Raw genomic sequence first — 13,149 nt, 5'->3', positions numbered from 1 at the left:
TGGGCAAACATGCACACTGAAAGGTGGAGAAATTTATCTGTGACTCCTGTAAAGCTGGATAGATGCTGCATGTGGCAAATTTTCTCTGCTCTCCTGTGGCTGTCTCTCTTTCCAAAGGTTCCTGCCTTGGGAGTCTTCTTCCACTAGACTCTGCTCACACATGCATTCCCTAGTGGCTTATAAATCTAGTCCAGTGTTATTAAGACAGCTTCTTTTTCTTGCGTTTTGTACAGAGTGGCAGAAAAACGCGTATGAATCTAATCCTCTGCTTTGCTGCCAAAATAAAGAGGAACAAAGTAAGTTGGAAGTACAGCAAACAAGAGATTTTGTTCCTATCAGATTTTTCTTGCTGTTCTCACTGAGGGTGATTTATGCAGGAACTTAATTAGCTCACAGGATCATAAATATATATATATCATAAAGTTGCTCTTGGGTTTTGTGGGAAGCATTTTTGCCCTTTAGCACTTCCCTGTGTCTTGTTCTAGCTGTGACATGTTGCATTTAATAAAGTCTTGCTGACTCAGATCACCAACACTTCAATATAAACCTCTTTACTAATTAAGACCTGAAGAGGCAAGGAGTGAAGGCAGTCAAGGGGCTCTATAAAAATCAGGTAAATATATTCAGGTTGATGAACATTTAAGACTCAATGATTTAATGCTTTTTTTGACTGAAATGCAATATTAGGACTGTCAGCAGACTGTTATCAGCATCTAATCTTCTCTTAATTTTTAGTCTTGCCCAGTCCACATATTACAAACTTCATATAAACTGAAGATGGAATGAACCTGGAATCATTTTTCAATTTCAACACTTTCTGAAATGTGAGGTGCACTTCTTTGGAGAGCAGTGAAAAATGGTGGGGACTGTGTGCATGTGGGAGGAGAGACCCAGAGCATGCGAGGAGGAGTGAGTGCAATTCACAAACCCAAGGCTGCTCTAAAGGAGAGATGGGCATACGCTTGGCAACATTCACCTGGCAAGGAGCACTTGGGACAAAACAGTCTGGGACACTCCGGTGAACTTTCTCCTCAGCTAGTAGAGTATTTCACAGAGCGGGCTCTGGATCACAAACACTTTTTGATTTGGGGTTGTCCAATACTGAACTCTAACAAATGGCATTCCTTCCCAAACATGCTATTCTTTCTTTTCTCATCTTCTGCAATTGAGACAGAGGTAGCTAACATGAAATAATTTACTGAATTCACCTACCAATTTTGAATTTTAATGGTTCAAACATTAGTCCTGATCCAAATAACCCAAGAGCTTTGATCTCAGAAAAACAAAATCTAAATGAGGGCTACCACAAAGCAAGTCACAAGCATTCCTTGCTTTGCTCATCCCCATTACATGACCAGTATTTCCATAATGATATGAAATCATTAGCCAACAGATTCTTTAAAACAATAAAGGCTAGGCCCATCAGACCAATTGTAAGTGTCAACATCTAAAACAATTAACAAGGTCTTCTGAAAATATGAGTAATTCCGAAGCCACAACGAGAAAGTTGCATTACCCAAGCCTAAAATGGATGACACTGCCACTGGAAAATTTCTGGAGGGGGAACGTGATTTAAAAGCAGATTTATCCTTTTTTCCAGCGTCCTCAAGACACGGAATTCCTCCCACCTCCTGCCCAGGCATAGCCATTTTTGGCCAGTGGTCCTCACCTGGAAACCGGAGTCACGTAGTTGCCTGGGAAGACTCCAGACATCCCACTTCTCAGAGATGTGCCCTTGAACCAGCCGTCTTGACACTTCTCAATGACCCGGTACATCTCACCTTTGCGGAGCTCCAGCTCATCATTTTTCTGAGGCTTGTAGGCATACAGAGCTAGGTAGCTGCAGGGAGAGGTTACACACAAAGAAAGCACACAGCTGACATCAAACCAGGACTGTCCTGTTTCGATCACAGCCTCACAGAGCCAGAAAGTGCCATGGTGCACACACTGCTTAGAAACAGTCATTAAGACAGGACATAATTACAGTACACAGAATGAGAAATGGCATAGAACATATCAATCAAATGCTAAGATGATAAGGGGACAGCTAATGAGATTAAAGGGAAGGGGTAATTTAGATATTAAGAGAAGGACATACTTCTGCACCTAATGCACAATCAGTCAGAGGAAAACACTGCTACAAAACAGCACTGAAGTTAAGAACTTAACAGCAATTTCAGAAGGACTAGGCTTTTACACAGATAGCAAGAATATCCAGGATTCTAATAGTAGGGATTTCCAAAGTCTAACATCTGGATGAAGTATATATTCATATGGTTCAGGGTGTGAGCCACCTCTAATGTGGACTGTGAGAAGAAACTTTTCTTCTGGATAGGCTATTTTAAAATATTTAAGACATATTTAATATAATATTTAATATTTTACTTTTCCTGAAGCTTTCTCTATGCTTTTTATGCTGACTAGTGCTAGAAACAACACACTGAACTGTTCTGATCCAGGACAGTAATTCTTACATCGTGTGGATAAAACAAAAATTGATAGACGGCCAAATTCTTCAATGGGATTTTTGCTTAAGTAAGTGGTAGAATTTGGCCTTAGATGTTTTGTATGCAAGTATATTCATAAGTATTTGATCTGGGACCCAATATGTAGAACTTTTTATTTATTTAATTATAGTTTCATTTATTCTCTTTGTTTAGAATCTTTCTTTTTATCTCTCTTTTGTTCTTCTGTCATTACTTCAGGGATGTGTCTAATGTTATGAAATGACTACAACTTAAAGTCCCCAAAAGTAATCTCTCTGTTTGGAGAGATCCTTGTTGAAAATTAAGAATGATTGCTTGCACTTCGGGGAACAGCGGAAAGTCTGGAGAGGATAGCAAGAATGCACACAGAAAACAACACTTTCTTTGTAAATATCAATTTTTGGCACTGTCACCTTTCTATGAATCCAAAAGGGATTTCTGGTAATTCTTGATCAAGGTTATGCCTCCTTGAGGTTTTTTTTTTGCTTTGTTTCTTAGAGGCAGTGCAGAGAGATTAGGACAAATGGGGAAACACTTACAAAGAATGTATTTACACTACAAAGTGCAGCAGAATGCTTTTAGGGTAGGGGGTGGGTAAGAAGATGCTTGTTGCCCACCTCATAGCAGTGAAACAGAGAAATAATGAAAACTATAACCATTGTGATTGTAGACTTGCAGCCAATAAAAATGATACATGGCTTTTTACTTCTGCTCTCTAGGAAATATAATTGAGAAATAAATCCTGTTAGTTTTACTGATTCTACTTCTTTATGGTACCAGTAGATTTCTTAATTTTTATTCTGAAGGCAGTAAATAAACAGCAGTAATGAGAAGAATATGAAATATTTGGTAACAGCTCCTTGGGGCATCCTTAGGTTGATGTGCTTGGCTCTATTTACCATGTGCATAGAGTACAAAGATCTAATCGGAAACTATATTTCATTAGTCAACAGATGGGAGAAACCATCCTACACATCCTTTGTTTAGTCTGTATAATCACATGACCTTGATCAGGTCTGTTGTTGGTCACCTGATGGAAAACATGAGGCTACATATGAACTACAGAACATTTAAATGCATCTCCCTGGCATGAAACAAGGTTACATGCTTCAGTGCTAAATCTTCTGCACAGTACTCTGCTAGGACACAATGGAAAGTGCCAGGACTGCACTCACTTGAGGGAGCAAAAAACATAGTTTTGACTACCTGTTCTTAAGTTGCTGCTTACCCAGGTGTCATATTCAGAAGCTAGGGTTAAAGCAACGGTCACCACCAGCATTTTAGAGAGATGAAGTTGTTTTCCCAAAGGGCTATATATAACGATGTAATTTACAGGTTGACATGTTGGAATAAGGTGTAAGGAAAACTAGCTTAAGATAAGTGGATTGTAGGCTGCTTTCCCTTGCAGCTGCCTCCAGCTCTCCTATTAGTTTCTTTCTGCTCCTCTGTGAAAATTCCTCCGACTTAAACTCCAGGAAGTCTGAATTAAACAATAATCAAAATGAGCCTAAACATATGCAAGAGAGAGTACCAAAATCCTTGCAAAGATTAAAAGAAGATGTACAATAGTCCAGCCTGGACTCCATGCCAAAACTGACCAATCTTGGTATTGCCAAACTCATAACTATATGTGACAACTGTATGGCATGACTCTGGTACAACAGATGTGATCAGTGCTTTCTTAATGGACTGGTGATCACACTGCCTATGTGATCACACCACCTATGTGGCGAAGGCAGGATGCTGGTCCCTGAGGGTTTCCACTACAGTCAGCAAAGAGACAGAGGCTTCTCCAAACCCAGACATTGGCCCAGCCTAGTTTTGAAGGGCCTATAATCTGCAAGGCAGCACAGCTACATTGCTCCTGGTTCTCCGTCACATCTGGGGACTGTACAGCTGCTTCCATGTCCTAAGCTAATAATCCTGCAGTCTCAACCTGTGCTGAGCATCTTGCTGTACACTCTCTGAACACACTTCAAGGATGTCTGTGGACTCAACATGGAGCTAACAAGGGCCTAGGAAAGTTTATTAACTCAGGTTTGGTGATGGTTCTGCTAGACCTGGTCTGGTTCAATACAGAGCCACTTGGACAACTCTGCAACCAGCACTCACAGCTGTGTGAAGGCTGGATAACCTGAGCCCAAGGCATGCTGATGCATGGGGATTTCCTGTCCTGTGCTGGACCCGAATCCATGCTGCCCACCCAGAGTTGCAGTGCTGGGGAATGTGCTCTGAGGCAGCCACATCGGCTCTCGAGCCTGTAAGACCTGCTTTACTGAGGCAAAAATCTTCTCTTCCATTATCTTTTATTCTTCCAGGCAGAAATACCACCAGGAGTATCTCAGCACTTAGAAAATGGAAATGCCTGACCCTGAATCTCACCTACATGTGCAGTGAAAACCCTGTCCACTAGGGACAACAGATTGCGACAAGCAGCACACTGACTCTATCGGGGTCTCACCACGTTTGCTGGATGTGGCGGACATGTCCACCCCATCCAGACACCAAATATGTTGGTGGGGAGGGGACCATGGAGAGAGATGGGTCGGACACCTGCTGTCAGGCACAGCTGAAAACAATTTGACTACGGACAGCTTCACTCACCAGCAATTGTTTCTGGGCTCTACCTTTGGCAGAGAATCATGGCTAACAGCTCGGCTCGCTGAGGCTGGCTTTACTTAAGCCAAAGCCTTCGAACCTGGCTGCATTTCACCATTCTCTAGATTTAAGATGTAAAACTTCACTCACAAACTTTCTGCAGCTGAGATGAAAGGAGTAAAACAATAACAATTGAAATCTCACAAAATGGAGTAACAAGTTATTCTGGGCTATGTAAAACAGTGAGACTAACGGTTGGGGAGTAAGACCTAGATGAAGCCAAAATCTTTATAAAAAGTTCCCTAAAAAAATTTCTAACTTAGAAGGTAGCTCATGTTCTTGGCCTAAGGGAGCTGTCTGTGACTCTAATTATAACACAGAATTCCCAGGGCTCTATTTAAGGCTGTTCCTCTCTGGTTCTGTTACAGCTTTGAGATAACACTTCCTTTTCAACTGGAATTTGGCTTGTAAATATAAAATGACAGAGCGGCTTATGAGGCTGCTTCTCTGGGGAGACGACAGGAGAGGAATGGGAAAGAGAAGGGGATGGCTTGCTGAGGGACAGAGGCAGAAGCACATTCTTCTTTCACTGAGCTGGAAGATATCCTGGTTTAGCAATTAAATTTTGGAAATACTGCAATTAGTGCTTCCTAATCTAAGCAATGTTTAAAGCAAATTTTTGCCCCACTATATTTCACACAGGCTCCCTGGTCTAAGTGCTGAGATACTCCTGGTGGTATTTCTGCCTGGAAGAATAAAAGATAATGGAAGAGAAGATTTTTGCCTCAGTAAAGCAGGTCTTATAGGCTCGAGAGCYAACGTGGTTGCCTCACAGCACACTCCCCAGCACTGCAGCTCTGGGTGGGCGGCATGGATTCAGGTGCAGCACAGGACAGGACATCCTGTCYCTGGACAGGATGACTACAGGGTGATGTTGTGACCTCTCTGTGGGGCAGAGTGATGTGTGGTACCCTTTGAGTATGAAGACCTCACTTAAGAACAATATAAGAAGACGTAAAAGAAGAACAATCTAAGAAGACCATACCTAAGAACAATTTTGTCTTGGTTCTGTTCCAAATTCCCTATTTTCCTTAAAGCAGATTTGCTATGCTATTTTAGGATTTTATTTGTGCACTCAGACATTATTTTCCCTATATCATAAAACCCTAAAATATTTGTGTGCATGTTTGTGTGTCAGTATGTTTCTACTGCTTTCACAAGACATATGTGATCAGAGGAAAGGGTTCAGTAGTTTAACTAGGCAGGTACCAAATAAACCAACTGGGCTATAAGAGATTTATTATAATGAAGTCTATCATTTGTATTCTGTATCCAGTCAACCTTTTGTTCTTCCAAATACTATTTAATAAGCTCATATGCTCACAATACTCTTGCATTTAAAAAGTTTACTTGATGTCTTTGTTTATGGTGCTGAAAAAATGTAATTGGGTCATTTTTTCTGGTTAATGATGAATGCATCAGGTGCATGATTGTATGGGGCTACACCTTTATAAGAGCTTTAATCGAAGGAATAAGATTTTCTGTAGCTCAGAGACATTCCATTTGCTTCACAGTGATTCATACAGCTGTAATAAATATACCAGGAGCAGAAAAAGGCTTACATAGAAAGGGGGGGCTCTCGCCTTTCACTGTTCCTTTTCCAACTTCAGCAGAGGCTGGGCCATGTATGAAACTGCAGTAACTGTGCTCTCAGAATGCTGCTGGTCTGAGATGCAGGCTTTCAGATTCAAAGTGTAAACACACATGCACACATGATTTGAAAYAAACAGTAACCAGTGACTGAGATGAGATGGCTGCTTACATATTGAGGGGGAGCTGGACCTTTGGTGGTGTTCCCTGATCTCCAATTATTGCACTTGTCCTGGGACCAGCCACCGTGGCTGTTCCAACTGAAGGGGAATCCTGAAAAAACACAAATAAGAACACACAAGGATTAAGGTGAAGCCCACTGCTTCCTAAAATGGTGTGGGAAGAAGGCACAGAGGAAGAAATCACACCCTGTGTCAAATCACAGACTTTTTACCTTCCTGATACTGCATAAAAAAAACATCTTTTAGCTGCCACCATTCCAAAAATACATTTCTGACACGAGGGATATTAGCTTATTAACAGCATTTCCATGTACATGTCAGAGAAATTCAGCTGTACCTTGCATGCAAATCTTAAAACATTTAGAAAGCAAACCCAACTGGCTGCTTTGTAAAATGAGCTCAGCATGTATATCTCTGCAATGGTACCTTCTCTGATAAAGGTAACCTTTTCTCTCAGTAGCTTGTTTTTTAATTCTTACTTTTTTCATTAATGACTTACGGACCTACAGAAAAGAATACACCATTCAGTTTCCAAAACGTGATCTCATCTCAGTATACTGTTTTATCATCAGGAATATTCTTCTCCTTAAGAAAGAGAGATAAGCGACAACACAACCCAAAACAGGAGTACCTCTGAATGGACAGAGTAGGAGTCCACCCCGCTTTTATTTTACTTTCTCTCTTACAAAGATCTGGGCAAATATATTTTCCAGCTATCACTGTTGAAAGACATTTTTAAATATAATCCTTCTGTTTTTCAAAGCTTAATGCTGAGCAAAAGTATGTAGGGCAAACTCTTGTGAGTTGTCGCAATGAAGTCCCAATTCATCTATGTTAAAAATGAATCCTGATTGTAAACGTCTCCTGGAGCAAAGACAAGGGCAGCAGCAACAAATCTTTGCTGCAAAGACAAGGCAGAGCTGGGCAAATGGGACTTGTAATGGTTTACTTGAGCAAAAGGTGTTAGTAGGTTCAGCCAAATGCTGCATACAGTAAGAGCTGGAGTATATGTAGAAACTGCAGATTCAGACAGAGCCTGTTACATTCAATAAAGATTCTGTGTAGTTCACAGACCTTCAGTGTAGCTTTTCTGTTTCCAAGTGCCATCTAATAAGCTGTAAATATTGATGTATTTTGGGGACAGAGACATAGGGACTTTTTTTTGCACTTAAAAATTACACTGAATTAAACCAAGACACACATTGCTATTTAATTAACAGATTTCAATGTCACCTCCTTCCAAAGTAGCTCACATAACTATTACAGTGTCATCTCTCAATATTGTGTTGCTACTCTGTATTGCTTTGCTATATATTAACATATCATCATTACGAAACTATGCAGCAAGATATGAAGACACTGCCCTGTGATTCCATAGCTTTTGGTGACAAGCAGCAAGCTGTCTCCTCTCTCACCAGCAACTACTCTCAATCATAAAGTTGCAGTGACAAGTACATCTCCTTTTTCTCATTATTTCTCCTCACTTTCTGGCTGCTTGCTCAAACAGAGAAGGTTCCAGGCAGTTCTTAGTCCTATGTGCAAAAGCAAGCATTCTTTCCAGTTCTGTGACTAAAGCTCTATTAATCGTGCCTGTCACGTCAATGACATAATAYCAATTTACAGGAAAAAAAAAGGCAGGGATAGCTGGAGAATGATCCCTCATTTATTATTTTGAGCTGGTTATTGGGGTTAGGRGTTGTGGAAGATGCTGGGCAGAGAGGCATGGCAAAAATCAGTGGTTCAAACTTTCTCATGTTGGGCCACCAGTGTACATCTTCTCTGCACTAGAGAAACTGCCACCAAGAAAACAGAAAAGAGATCAGTCTCCACCCTTTTCTGGTAAAACAGAACACTTAGTTTTTACCTCACAAGAAAAAAACAAAGCTGAGCAAACAACCACAGGGTGCAACCATATAAACAGAGAAAATCACAACAGTGTAACACACATACTATTATTCCTTCCTTAGTTTATACTGGTCTCTCTCCACACACCTCAGTGAAGGCAGAGTTTGGCATCTATCCCACCCATGACTGCATGCTGCAGGCAACCTGGACTAAGCCAGCCTGTCTCTGCAGAGCAGCATTGAGCTCTAGGGAGAGGCCAACTCAAGCCCCGAGAGCAGTGTAGCTGCATTACATCCATTCATTCACTAGTCTGCACTGAAGGTGCTGGCTTCTGTGTCATCCGTAATTCTGGAAGTGTGAGCCCAAATACCTTCTAGTTGTTATTACTCTTGTGCTAACATATTGTCCTGGTGATTAGGACATCACATAATTGTCATTTAGTGTTGCTTGATGGCAGTGTTGCCTTCTTCCCTTGAAAAAACCTGAAGAAATCTTCATAGTCCTGGACATTTTGTATCAATTTGACATTCAGTTTCTTGCTTGTTGTGTGTTACTGTATTATTGGTGCATCTGGTGCTAGCCTGGACCCAACAAACCATTTATTTTTGCCACTTTACACAGCCTAATATCATATGCCTCCAAATTCTAAGTCAGTGCCTGCTCCCTTATTATGCTCCAGTTTTTCTTTAGCTTCACTCTGCAGGCTTTGACACGATGGTGCATTTGCCAGTCTCAGCCTATGACCCCACATTTCACCATGAAGCTTTACTCTACAGGACCTACTGGCCTTCCATTGCACTGAATTCAGCTCCTCTGTTTGTGCCTTGACATTTACTTGCACACAAGTATTCTTCTTTGCAGTTTCATGTGCCTCTGTGCTCCCTGATGAATTCTCTCAGTGGCTGTCTGATTGCTACTATGCATCTGAATGTTCACTAGCTTTGCATTTAAACTACAGTTCCTGATACAGTTGGTGGAGGCTTTCTAAGACTTGTCATTCAAGGTCATGTTCTATTTCTAAATGTATCACTAATTAGCTCATACTGGAAGACACAATATTGCTAGATTATTTTGCAATATAACAATTGCAAGAAGATTTTGCAGAGACCAAATTTTGGTGAGAGAATGATCTCTTATTTCTTCATATTCTTGATTACCTTTATTGGAAGTTTACCTTTCCACTCAAAATGTTTTTGAAACATTTCTATGACTTTATGTGAGTTTCCCCAGCTACCGGTAATATTAATAACCCTCCTGGAGCATGCTGCAGGCCTTTCTCCGTCAAAACTAGTGGGAAGACTTAGTTTGTTTTCCTTCTTTATTTAGCCCTGGGGCCAGCTTGTACTTTTGCTACTGTGATCTAAGGAACAAGGTACTAAAAATGTCCTCCTTTCTTCTTCATCTGCTCAAGGGAATGGGAATTTGAGTGAATGCCCTGATTTTTTTGTTCTTTGTTTCGATACCTTTTGGGAGGTTTGTGTGCTACATCCTTCCTTTCTGATTTCATGTCCCTGCGTGAGCTGCCTGACTGTGGCACCGTGGCACACAAACACAGCCACATGCAGGCACTACACAGGGACGGCCCAAACATTGCAGCACTTGGATCTTAATAGTTCTTCCCCACCTCTGCTACTCACAGTCACTAATCACTCCCTGAGAGGAGACTTCATCTGACAACCAGGTTTTTAAAAGGCATAGGGGCACCTAGTGATAAAAACAGGCATCTTGTAGAGTTTTCTCAGGGAGGCAGTAAGAGGTACTTCAGTGCCTGACTCCCATTGATTTTATTGCAATCTAAGTAAAAAGAGTCACTTCTGAAAACGCTATTTGGTGCCCCTCTGTATCCTTATGAACCTTTAATACCTTTAAACATTTAGCCATTGAGTTTCCAGACATGACCTGCTGTGTAATCAGACTGTAGTGCACCTCCTGATTAGGAGGCCATTAACTGTAATAGCGGTGTGTAGTTTTCTGAACTAGACTCTACTGGCTCTCAACCTGTGTATTTAGGCCACTAAACAGACACGTCTGACTTCTGACATGTCCCCACTTCAGTCTGGCAGCCTCTGAGCACCACTTACCAGTACCGATGTTTTCAGCTCAATAGCAATAGTTCTGTTCTTCTAAAGGACAATTCAGCCCCATCTGCCAAGCAGCACAGAAAAGCAATCACACAAAAGCACACTAAAGACCACCTCTGGATATCTCTGGGCTAATTTCTGTCTCTTCATGCCCATTAGTAGCACCGTAATACCACCTGTATTGTGGAGGGCTAAATCTTGAGTAAAACTCCAGAACTATACACACAGGCACAAGATGCTGTTGACAGACTTCTCAGTCCCAGCCAAGGCTCTATCACTTGTTTGTAGCTATTCTGGTGTAGTTGGTGATTATGTACCCATGGGCTGCATAATAATATAAAAGGACTTCTTGTCTGTAAACACAGCAGGCCCCTCATTATGATGACTGCTGAGACACAGCCCCCTCCAAAATTCAAGCTAATGCCTCATAGCAACTCGTGCCTCAAGGCCTACTTAAAAACTGTCTGTCTGAACAGAGAGTTTCCTCCTCCCTGTTCCTGTGCTGGCTGCTACAGTGAGACTTTGTGCGAGGGCCAAGAAGGAGAAAAGGTTCTGCACAAAGGTACCTTGAGGCTTGGCTAAGCTTTATCTAGTCCTAACAGTAATGTGGTCCTCCGGAGCAAAATGGAAGTGGAGCACAGCATCTCTGCTCTCTGCCCCCACACAGCATTTCCAATGCAAATTGTAGGTGTTTGAATAAGTAGTGGTGCTAGGCATTGCTCGGGTCACATATGAAAGGAAGGCTTTAAAATACTGAGATCCACAGCTAGCTGACAAAACTGAATCTTCCAGATGACTGTCCAGCCTGAGRGTCAGCATTTCCTGGTGAGAATGAATAATCTGACTTCCTCAGAAGTCACTGGAAGTTGTCTAAGCTCAACTGTATCTCATTCCTCCTCCAACTGATAAGTATTATTTACAAGACAACTACAGGAGCATCAAAACAAACTGTACTTTAATGTATATGTAATGGTATATTTCTAATACAGTTTATGGCATACACTCCTGAGTAAATAATACACTGCTGAGATGTTGCTGCCTCTTGTGTCAGCTCTGACATATGTTTAAAAGCAAACAGCCTCGCAAAATGTTACTGACAAGCCTACAGAGGCCAGGAAATCAAGGGTAATAACCACCCATCTAGGCTGAAACGTCATCTCATTTCATTCCCTGATGCTTTCTCTCTTCCCATCCACACCTTTGTAAAACCATGAGAATTAACAGCCTGGACTTCCAGCATGAACTATCTTTTTCTCGCTCTCGTAGATATACTTCAGATTTTCACTACTACTTTAAGGCCATATTTGTGGTTTAATTTGAAAAGACATGGTACCTGTGGGAATTAGTGAGGTGTCTTGCAAAAGCACGGGACTCTGTCTTGGAGGGGAATAGAAGTTATGAAGACAGTGATAAAACTAGGAACAGAGTACGGCGATATTGCAACTTGCAGCAGCCTTCACAGAAAAATAATTGCTGCTGCTATCAGATGAATGTTCTTATCATCTTGAAAATCACCAACCAGAAATCTCTATTTTGACTTCAAAGCAAATCCAGCACTGTCTCACCACAGGGCACTTACCACATTCATTAATTCACAGGGAAATTTCTTTTAATGTCTTGAATGCATATTTACAGCTTACTTTAAATTTCYCTTTAATATTACTTTATAATAAGAGAAAAGCACTCAAACATTCAACTCACATATAGGTTAATATACCATCCTCTGGAAATATCACAGAAAATAGGCAAATGGTCTTTAAGATTCCTGCAACTTATTTCTCTAATTCACTGACTCCATAAAACAATGACTGTGCCAATCACTCCAGGCCTTAATGCTCCTAGAAATAATGTATAAGCACTTAATGCATGATAGTGACACCAAGTATTGATGAAAAGTGTTATAGGCAAGATCAAGTAGCCTCATCAAATGCTAATTATCAAAGTGGGAAGTGAAACAGACTTACCAGTTCTAGACTTTTTCTTCCTTAATGGTATGTGTGTAAAAACAAACAAATGCACATAATGACAGCTGCAGCTGCATAAATACCCAGCTCCTTCCTGCAAAAAATGGTGCTAAATTTATATAATTTAGTATTTACTAAGGGTTTCCTCCAATCTGCAAATGTCTAAGGCTGTACGTAGAGCTAAGGCAGAATATTATGCCAGCCTATGCTGGCACCACATTGACCCTGATTCATAAGAGGCCAGAAATTCTAGACCATGTCACCACGTCTTCTGTGAACAGCTTGTGAAGCTACTTGGAGAGCTGGAAAAGTCATGTAAGCATGTTTCCTTAGCTTTCATTTC

The 13,149-nt window shown here is 41.1% G+C and overlaps 1 protein-coding gene across 1 annotated transcript in view; it reads right to left on the bottom strand.

Moving 5' to 3' along the window:
* The window catches only part of SH3RF3 (SH3 domain containing ring finger 3), a 109,406-nt gene that overhangs the window by 40,012 nt on the left and 56,245 nt on the right, over positions 1–13,149 (bottom strand). Inside the window, exons 6-7 of the mRNA XM_026055355.1 lie at positions 6,907–7,007; positions 1,670–1,840 (exon numbers count right to left, since the gene is read on the bottom strand). Of these exons, the coding sequence (XP_025911140.1) occupies positions 1,670–1,840; positions 6,907–7,007 (272 nt within the window). The remainder of the gene's footprint in view (positions 1–1,669; positions 1,841–6,906; positions 7,008–13,149) is intronic.

Source organism: Apteryx rowi, unplaced genomic scaffold (genome assembly GCF_003343035.1).
Source record: "Apteryx rowi isolate R43461 unplaced genomic scaffold, aptRow1 scaffold_123, whole genome shotgun sequence".
NCBI lineage: Eukaryota > Metazoa > Chordata > Aves > Apterygiformes > Apterygidae > Apteryx > Apteryx rowi.
Note: the sequence above shows the minus strand (reverse complement) of the source record. Positions and strands in the feature narration are given on the sequence as shown.